This window comes from Strix uralensis, chromosome 31 (genome assembly GCF_047716275.1).
Source record: "Strix uralensis isolate ZFMK-TIS-50842 chromosome 31, bStrUra1, whole genome shotgun sequence".
Lineage (NCBI taxonomy): Eukaryota > Metazoa > Chordata > Aves > Strigiformes > Strigidae > Strix > Strix uralensis.
The window spans coordinates 3,654,254-3,664,324 of NC_134002.1; the positions used below are offsets into that span (position 1 = coordinate 3,654,254).

Consider the following 10,071-nt stretch of genomic DNA (forward strand, 5'->3'; position numbering starts at 1 on the left):
GGCTCTCGCAGGGGGCCTGGTTGTGCAAGGACACTGCTGCGTGCCCCCACCCTGCACACTCACACCGTTCAGCTGCTCACTGGTGTTTTCATCTGCAGGCCACTTTCCTGGGTACCTTCTTGAGAGCAGCTTTGGAGCAAGACCTACGCCTTCAGGCAGTGCCCTGAGAAGATCACCTTGCTTTAGGGAAATGCTGTTGTGGAGGCCGGCTCTGTCACAGAAGTGCCCATTGCCTGTCCCTGCCTGTGGTAACAGAACTCCCACGCAGCAGGACTGTGACCAAGATGCCAGAGCCCTCAGACCTTACACCAATGAAAGGGCAGAGAAGAAGAGAGTGGAAATGGAGAGCGAGCAGATCAGGAAAGACCAAGCACTGGTTCTCCCTGGCAGTGTTGATGTGCTGGGACAATTTTCCCCTCCACCTCTGCACACAGGCACTGCCATTGTAGCTCCAGAGAAGGTCTCATAGGAAGGATCTCAGGGAAGTCACTGCAACGTTCTTTCTTTGTTTAAACACACGAAGAGCAGAGCTCCTTATTTAAAAAGACTTAGGGTAACATAAAATTTGGATAAACACATAATTAAAAATGCCACAAATAATGAAATTTCAGTATGGAAAACATTATACAAAGTAAAACAAAGCAAATAAACCCCAAATCCACAATCAAAATCAACAAAAACAACAAAAAATAGGGGTTTCGGCTGTAAGGAGTTACATTATGAGTGATTCCCAGAAGATGCCAAGCAGATTATTTATTTTGAAAATCATCCAGACATCAGTTTTCTCAGGGCATCCTTGAGCTCCTGGTTCCTCATGCTGTAGATGAGAGGGTTCACTGCTGGAGGCACCACTGAGTACAGAACTGCCATCACCAGATCCATGGATGGGGAAGACACAGAGGGTGGTTTCAGGTAGGCAAACATGCCAGTGCTGATAAAGAGGGAGACCACGGCCAGGTGAGGGAGACACGTGGAAAAGGCTTTGTGCCGTCCCTGCTCAGAGGGGATCCTCAGCACAGCCCTCAAGATCTGCACATATGACACCACAATGAAAACAAAACAAACAGAAGAAAAAAATACAGTGACAACAAGAAGGCCAGCTTCCCTAAGGTAGTCTAAATCTGAACAGGAGAGCTTGAGGATTTGGGGAATTTCACAGAAGAACTGGTCCAAAGCATTGCCTTGGCAGAGTGGTAGTGAAAATGTGTTGGCCGTGTGCAGCACAGCATTGAGCAACCCAGTGCCCCAGGCAGCTGCTGCCATGTGGACACAAGCTCTGCTGCCCAGGAGGGTCCCGTAGTGCAGAGGTTTGCAGATGGCAACGTAGCGGTCGTAGGACATGATGGTGAGAAGAGAAAACTCTGCTGTAGCAAACAAAAAGAAAAAAAAGACCTGTGCAGCACATCCCAAGAAGGAGATGTCTCTGTTGTCCCAGAGGGAATTGTCCATGGCTTTGGGGAGAGTGGTGGAGATGGAGCCCAGGTCGAGGAGGGAGAGGTTGAGGAGGAAGAAGTACATGGGGGTGTGCAGGTGGTGGTCACAGGCGATGGCGGTGATGATGAGGCCGTTGCCCAGGAGGGCAGCCAGGGAGATGCCCAGGAAGAGCCAGAAGTGCAAGAGCTGCAGCTCCCGTGTGTCTGCAAATGCCAGGAGGAGAAATTCAGTTATGAAGCTTTTATTGGACATTTGCTTCCTCTGGGCATGGGGCCTGTCCAGGGAAGAAAAGAGAGTGAAGGGTTAGGACTGAATTTATTATGCAATGCTTGCTCCATTTCTGACAGAACCATCACCCGCCCAATCTCCATCCATCCTCAAAGACCTTCATGCAGCTCCCGGGCTGGAGGTCTGGTGTTTGCTGGCTGAGGGGGCAGTGGGGAGCAAGGGATTCTGCTGTGGGCTCTGCAGGAGTCAGTCCTGCTGTGCACCAACAGGCAGAGAGGAACCCGCAGTCATCGCTGTTTAACTCCACTCCTGAAATCCAAGAGATTTCAGCCTTGTCCCTCCCAGGGCCCCCGGCTGCAGAGCAGAGTTGTGGGGCTTTGCTCTTCTGGCTTTGGCTCCTGTTGCCCTGTCCTACCTGAGGAGTGCGTTCTGAAGGCAGACAGCCTGGACATTGCTGCTGCGCTACAAGTGCTCCATGGAGAGTGCGGGGGTGCAAACGGGCAGAGCCTTAGTGCAGAGTGAGGAGAGCCAGGCTGTCCATCAGACTTGCTCTCAGCTGCCCTGGGCTTGCACCTCTGGAATCTGCAGGAGGCTCACACCCAGCTGTTGCCTTGACAGGAAATTGGATGCTGCTGAGAGCAGAGGAATCCAGTTGAAAGCTTCCCTCTGCAGTAAAGATCTCTAAGCTTTTTGTTTCCTTGCAGAGTGGGTGCCTGGGAAAAAGAGCCGGCTTTATCTCCAGCCCATGGTCAGCATTGCCCAGAGACCCAGAGGCTCGAAGGGGGCTTGGGCACCTTGCTGCCATGGACACATCTGCATGGCAGGACCTGCAGGGCCAGTTGCTGAGCTGCAGCTGAAAGCCCCATCCCCAGAGAGCCTGAAAACAGGAGCAGCAGCAGCAGCAGGGGCAGGTGGAGAACCAAGGAGCAATGCTCCAATGCTTCTGCCAAGGGAGGCCAGGCCAGAGAGGGACAGATGGGCACTGGGGAGAGTCTCCTCTGCTGCAGCTCTGGCTGCACAGGAGGCAGCTCCTGCCCTGGACCATGGGGCCTGGAGGGCAGAGGGTCTGCTGGGTAGGGGAGAAGACCAGGGGGGCTTGTTAGGTAAAAAGCACTTTCACTGAAGGGTAATAGGGAGGTGCCGAAATACCACCTCCCCCCCAGATTGTGCTGTCAGCCTGTTTCATTCCCTGCCAATGCCTCTGGTGCCTGGAGCTGTCCCTGTCTGGAGCTGTTTCTCTTTCCCCTTATCTCCTCCCTGTCAGTGCTCACAGCCCCCATCGCACCTGCTGTGTGCTCAGCTCTGCCCTGCAGACCCCTCCTGGCAGCAGGGCCCTGCCCAGAGGCATCTCTGTATGTACGGTTATAAGGAGCAGGTGAGGAAAAACACTGACAAGATGACTGAGCTTTCTGTAGGCAAATAAATGCTGGAAGGAACTTTATCAAGTTCCTGAAATACCTACTGCTCTGTCAGGGTAACGCTGTAGGAGTGTCCTTGTGTTGTCCAAACCTGACAGCTGCATTACGATACCCCACAACCACAGCAGGAAACTGAAAGCACAGACTTCAGAAAGCACCTTTCCTTCCAGGTAGCCCCTGCCTTCATGTGCTTCTTGAAATGCTGCCTCTGCCAAAATCCTGGGGGTGATGTGGAGCTGTGAGCAGCCCTGACCCACACAGCACCCTTTCCACAGCAGAAGGACCCTGCCGTGCCGGGGGTCTCTCCTTCCCCACACAGCTTCTCCCCACAGCGCCGTGGGCAGCTCCCCGGGCAGGCTGAGTGCTGACCCTGGCAGGCGGCAGAGTCCCTGCCCCAGCACACAGCCCCTGGGCTGCATGGACCCTGCTCTCAAGGACAGCCCTGGGCACCCCTGGCTGCACCCGCGCCTGCACACCCCTGCAGCCGTCCCCGGGAGAAGGCAGCCGCCATGGCCTGTCCCTCTGACAGTGCAGCAGGGAAGCCCTGCTCTGGAGCACGTCCTCCTCCTCCACACACCAGGGACATTCCTGGCGGCTGTGCCGGCTTCACCACATCCCTCCACCACCTGCAGCTGCATTGCCCTGCACCCACAGACTTACTGTGTCAAGGGCTGCGAAGATTTCTCCTCCAGTGAGCTCTCAGCATCCTGCCACTGCCGTCTGCCTTTCCCCTCTCTGTGCCCGGCTCCTCTGCCCTCGGTGCCTGCAGGCAGTGCCCTCAGCCCTGCTGCGCTTTGCAGAGGAGCTGCTCCTGGGCAGAGCTGTCTCTCTGCAGTGCTGACCACTTGCCCTGAGCTCCCTCTGTCCCAGGAACCCGGCCCAGCTCCACAGCACAGGACCAGCCCAAGGCATTTTAATGACCCCTCAGGTGGGTTTGGTACTGAGTCCATGAGCCTCAGACAGTGATAGGACGATGAAGGTGCCTGTCAATAAGTCACTCTCAGATGCAGACTACAAAGTTACTTGGCATTTTAGTGGGTCCCTGTGAGGACCATTACTGAGAAAGCCTCTCCAGGGCCTTGTTAGATCAGAAAGCTCCAGGCAGAGATGACAGGGAAACAAAGGCCATGGAACAAATTCTGAGTGAAAATGGGTGTGTTACATTAAGCAAAAGGGCCAAGGCCTGACCCCAACCTCTACGAAGTCAGTCAAACACTGCTGAGGGCTCTTCCTGTGGCAGTGTGATGTGGGGATGGGCAATGCCAAGGGCAGGACAATCGTCCAACACCTCCCAGGCTCTTATGTGGGGAAGGGGAGGCCCTGAGACCCAGTGCTGGAAGGGGAAGGTGCTTCCTCATCGGCATCAGTGGCAGAGACAACAGCCAGAGCCAAGGGCAGAAAGAGCTCATCTCTGCTGGGGGATTTTCAGACTTTCCTCATCCCTCTATCGTCTCCACCACAGGCTGTCCACACCTGCACCTCTTTCTCTGCAAGCTGGAGATGTCCACCCTACTACCACACCTTGCTCTCACCTGCGCATCTCCCTTCCTTTACTGAGATCTCTCCATCCTTCCTGGCTGCTCCTTGAAACACAAAGCCTGCGGCTCTTCCAGTCTCCCCCTGGGTGACTTGTTACAGCACAGCACTGTCCTTCGAGTGACATTTCTCTGTGTCCAGTCTGGGCCTCCCCAGCCGCACTTTGTGTAATTATTTTTTCTCATGCTGTATCTTACTACTAAGAAAAGCTCCATCCTCCCTGAAATCCCCCCAGTCACTCTCAGGCTACTCCTATAGTGCCTGGATCCTCCACACCGCTGGGGCAAAGAACTCCAGGACCCTCAGCCACCCCACACAGCTCATGGGCACTAGGTCCTGAACCCCACCTTGGCAGACCTTCACTCAACACTCACCAGGTCCTCCCTACTTCTCCACAATGGGGAGCCACACCCTGGGACTCACCCATGTGAGTGGGGCCACACCAGTGCTGAGTGGAGGGGGATGGTAACTCAGGGTGTCTGGGTGGCCCATGCTCCTCGGAATGCAGCCCCGTAGGCAGCTGCCCTTGTTCATCGTGTTCATCCTCTCCTTGCTCGTAGGGCATCCCTCGTAGTGCCCAGGGCATTCTCCTCAGAGTCACTGCTCAGCCGATCAGGTCCCAGCCTGTCCTGATGTATGGGACTATTCACCCCTCCCCCAATGCCAGTGTAGGACGGGCCTCTTCACAAAGAAAAACTGGTCAAATATGTATCAGTCTGGGATGAGAAAGTATAGCTGAGGCTCATGAGAGAAGAGAACAAAGCAAAGAGCAGGACTTAAGGAAAGTAGACCTTGGCCTGCTGAGGAACCTGCTTGGAAGAATCCCATGGGAAACGACACTGAAGAGAAGTGGTGAGAGGTGTTTGATGGTCAAGGATCTCCTCTTACAGCTCCAGAAATGTATACCCAGACATGGAGGAAGTCAAGCAATATGGAAAGAGGCTGGTATGGATGAAGATGAAGCATGAAGAGGCAGCACAGAGAAGGTGGAAGCTGGCTGCCTTCCAGCCTCAGTGGTTCTGTGACACTGTGCTGGAGAGACATTGGTGTATCTGTGTATGTTTTTCTCTGTGTGTGGCAGTACTGGAGGAATGAGGGGATCCCAGGACCAGCTCCTGGTTAGAAGGAGAATCTAAGATCAGCTCCTGGAGACATCACTACTCGACACGTGTCTATAGAGGCGGATGTTTCCCACTCCCACAGCCCAGCATACAAACAGCCCAAACCTCGTTTCTCCTTTCTCCACTGACAGTGGTTGTGCTTGGCCTACAGACCTCCTGAGGTCCCTTCCAGGATGGGTGATGGTGCATTTCCTTCCACCACAGCTCTTCCCTTGGTGACAGGGAGAGCACTTACATTCCCCATGACCATGGAAGGGAGCAGACATAATTTTGGAGCAAACAACTGTTGCTTTTTGTCCCAAAGGGCTGCTCGGCAGGGAACCTCTGATGCAGGTTTCATCACATCTGAGCTTAACCTTTGGTTTTCTATTTCCTTCTGTTACCTCCCAAGTTCTTCTCTTTGATCATCCTCACACATTCCTCTACAAACAGCCCAACTCTGCTCTTTCCCCACTGCCCCTGGCTTTGCTGGCTTCCTGCCCTCCTAGAGTGTTTCTAAGAGGGTTGTTGTGTTGATTCCTCCCTTGGTCAGTACAAAACCAGCAACTCCTTTTATTAGCTGTAGGGTCCTGCAGTTTCTTATACTGTGATCTGGTGTTGATGCCTCACCACAATCAGGGTGAGCCACCTGCTTCCAAACATGAACACCTCACAAGATGGAGCTTCAGTCCAGGAGGCCTTTGAGATACTCCAGGATTCAGCCAACAGAAACTTCTAAAGTTTTAGAAGGAGAAGTGGCCAGTCCTGCATTGGGGGGAAGAATAACCTCTATCGATCCCCAGGTGTAAGAAATCAGGAAAGGAAGGCAAGAGACCAGCATGGCTGAGTGGAGACCTGCTGGTCAAAGTAAAGGGCAAGAAGGAAATGCACAGGCAGTGGCAGCAGGGACAGGTACCCTGGGATGAGTAGAGGGACACTGCTGGGTTGTGTAGGGATGGGGTCAGGAAGGTCAAGACACAGCTGGAGCTGAACTTGTCAAAGGATGCAAAGAATAAGAAGGGCTTCTGCAGGTACATCAGCCTGAAAAGGAAGGTAAAAGAAAGTGTACCCTCGTGATGAACAGGACTGGGAAACTAGCAACAATGGACGAGGAGAAGGCTGAGGTACTGTACCGGGTCTGGCTGAGCCAGAATTGGTTTTCCCCTGTAGCAGCCCTCATGGTGCTGTGTTTTATGTTGGGAGCTGGCAGGGTGTTGATAGCACCCTGTTGGTGTGGCTACTGCTGAGTGGTGCTTACACAGCACCAAGGCTCTTTCCAACATTTCCCCCCCCCACAGTGGGACGGGGTGGGCAAGATCTTGTGAGGGGACACAACCAGGACAGCTGACCCGAACTGACCAAAGGGATATTCCAGACCATATGACGTCTGCTCAGTATAAAGCTGGGAGAAAGGAGGAAGGGGGTGGGGTCACCCTTGGTCCTCTGAGGCAATCACTACGCGTATTGGAGCCCTGCTTCCTGAGAAGGCCCGACATCGCCTGTTCATGGGAAGTAGAGAATAAATCTGTTTTCTTTTTTTTGCTTCCGCACACGGATCTTTGCTTCGCTTTGCTTATATTAAAACTGCTTTTGTTTTACCCACAAGGGTTGGGTTTTTTTTTTCCCTATCTTATTTTCTTTCTCCTCTTTGCCCTGTTGGGAAAAAAAGGGGAAGGGGGGGGGGGAAGTGATAGAGCGACTTGGTGGTTACCTGGCATTTAGCCAAGGTCAAACCACCACAGTGTTTTTGGGCGCCCAACGTGGGGCTCGAACCCACAACCCTGGGATTAAAAGTCCCATGCTCTACCAACTGAGCTAGCTGGGCCCTGGCTGCAGGTTTGCCTGGGCCTTCGGCCACAGAGCTCGCCCAAGCCGTCGGCCGCGCCAGGCCCAGCCGTTCCGCCGCTCCCCGTCGAGAGCCCCTCCACTGTCTTACTGATGACACCTTGGGTCTCCAGTTGACGGATCAGTTCTTGGATTGGAGCCAGAGAGTCTCGGTTCGTGCGATACTGCCGTCAGTGCACGGTCCTCGTAGCAATTGGCACCTGTTGTTCTTCAACTCACAGCAGTCCCACAACAAAAGGATCTTCCAAGAGGCCAGGCAGATTAGACAACAGTTTGACCTTCTCTGTGTTCACACTGGCCACACCAAAAGCCCATCGGTATCCTTTTGGCTCTTTGAAATACCCCCTCTTGAGGTAGTCAATGCCCAAGATACAAGGGGCTTCTGGGCCAGTTACAATGGGATGTTTTTCCCACTTATCCCCGGTCAAGCTAACCTTGGCCTCCAGTACTGACAGTTCTTGACATCCCCCTGTCACTCCTGAGATCCAGATAGGTTCTGCCCCTCTATAACCTGATGGCATTAATGTACACTGTGCCCCGGTATGGATTAAAGCCTGGTACTTCTGTGGATTTGATGTGTCAGCCCATCGAATCCACACTGTCCAATACACCCGATCATCCCTTTCCTCCTCCTGGCTGGAGGCAGGGGCCCTCTATACCTGTTCATATTCAAGTGCATCTTGGAAGGTTCAGACTGCATTTGAAGAAGAAGCTATCTCACTCAAATTGTAGCATTGTGGTGCAAGAGATCACCCCAAAAGAGTCAGGATCAGCCCATGGCTTTGTCTTTCAAGGAACAGCCAGTGAGGGTGGAGAGACATCAGTGAAGGTGTGGAAATGCTGAGGTAGGAGCTAGGTGGGAAAGCAAGATGGGTGTCTGCAGCCTGGAGGGAAAGAGGTGCAGGCATGGGACAGTGTAGGACAGCCTGCAGTCGAGATGGCCAAGGGCTCTGGCAAGGCTAAAAGGCCCAACAGGACCAAGTTCTTTCTCCCCTTGGCTATGGCAGTTGCCTCTGCCACTGAGGCCTAACAGGAAAAACTTTATTTTGAGGCTGAAGACTTAATTTCTTCTTCACCATTGCTTGGGGAAGCTGGGAGGTGTTGTGCAGTTTTCCTACACTTGGCATTGCTCACCCTCACACCCCACTGCCCCCAGGAAGAGCCCTGAGCCACACATGAGGGGCAGCATCTCCTTCCCAGGGCCTGAGGGTCAGGGCTTGGCCTTTCTGCTTCATAAAACAAACCAAGGGGTTTCTCAGCATTACAGCCACCTGCAGGGTGCCTTTGCCTACCTGCAATCACAGCCTCCAATTATCTGCTCTAACGAGTCCCTGGAGAGGCTTTGTCAGTAGTGGCCCTCAGTGGGGCCAATCAGTGCTTCAAGGTACTTTGAGCTTTGCTGCTGACTTTGACTTCTTGAGTACTTTGCTCAGTCTCCTCTCAGTATCTGAGGTTCATGGACTCAGGGCCAAATACACCATGGGGCTCATTAAAATAAAGAAAACCCTAACGAGCTATTTCTCTTCCTTTAGTTTTCTTCAAGGCTTCAGGACTTGTACAGCTCATTGGAGTCATTTCACAGTGTAGTTAAGCAGGAAGATTTCAAAGAGGATCTAGTAAAAATTATTTTTTATTTTAACGGTTATTTTTATTGACTTTTCAGATTAGAGAAGAGGTGATAGAAGCCTTCTGCAATTGATATTGATGCAGAGGGTCTCCTCAGGAGCTCTGCACAGGTAGCAGAAGCAGCCCCTTGAGGTCTGGCACTGTCTGGACAACCTTGCTCCTCACCTCCCCAGCCTCACCATTTCTGTCATTGGCCAGCTGGGATTTACATCCCTTTTCCTTACATCCGACTTCTCCACTGCAGTCTGCAGCGGGAGGTTACAGCTCCATTGCACCATCTCCCACCTGCTCTCCTGAGAGGACTGGTTGCACACAGACACAGAATTTTTCCTATTTGCAAGCAAAAAACAAGGAAACATGATCAAGTTTTATAAACAATAAATCACACTCCTCAACCATATACTAAGTACACGATATCTCTAATGAGGTCGTCTTTCAACAAAGGATAATCTTGGGGGATAGCATTTTAGCTACATAGGTACAAAAAGGTAGATATAAACATAATGAAAGATTTGGTTAAAGAGACAATTAGACTATTGAGAGACAGGCAAGGTTTGAGTCCCTGAAGCTCAAAGCAGCAGCACAGGTGAGAGGTGTCTGAATGAACAAAGAGTAATGGAAGGATAAAACTGGAGTTCTGGGCCCCACAATTTAAGAAGGGTGTTAAAGTCCTTGAATGAATCCAGAGGGAGTCAAAAAAAACACTGAAAGGTCTGGAAGGAATGTCCTGTGAGGAGCAGTTGAGGACTTGGTGTTTGTCTAGTTTGGAGAAAAGGATGTTTAGGGGTGACCTCATGGCTCTCTGCAGCTTCCTGAGGAGGGGATGTGGAGATGGAGGTGCTGAGCTCTTGTCATGGTATCCAGTGACAGCACGTGTGGGAATG

At 52.4% G+C, this 10,071-nt stretch overlaps 1 protein-coding gene and 1 non-coding gene across 2 annotated transcripts; both read right to left on the bottom strand.

The window, feature by feature from the left end:
* Nucleotides 1-765: 765 nt before the first annotated feature.
* On the bottom strand, nucleotides 766-1,686 carry LOC141936132 (olfactory receptor 14A16-like). Its single transcript, XM_074852855.1, has one exon. The coding sequence runs from the start codon at nucleotides 1,684-1,686 to the stop codon at nucleotides 766-768; it is 921 nt and encodes a 306-aa protein (XP_074708956.1).
* Nucleotides 1,687-7,468: 5,782 nt separating this feature from the next.
* Nucleotides 7,469-7,541, bottom strand: TRNAK-UUU (transfer RNA lysine (anticodon UUU)). The gene has a single exon. It is a non-coding gene; the product is annotated as a tRNA-Lys (tRNA).
* Nucleotides 7,542-10,071: the final 2,530 nt, after the last annotated feature.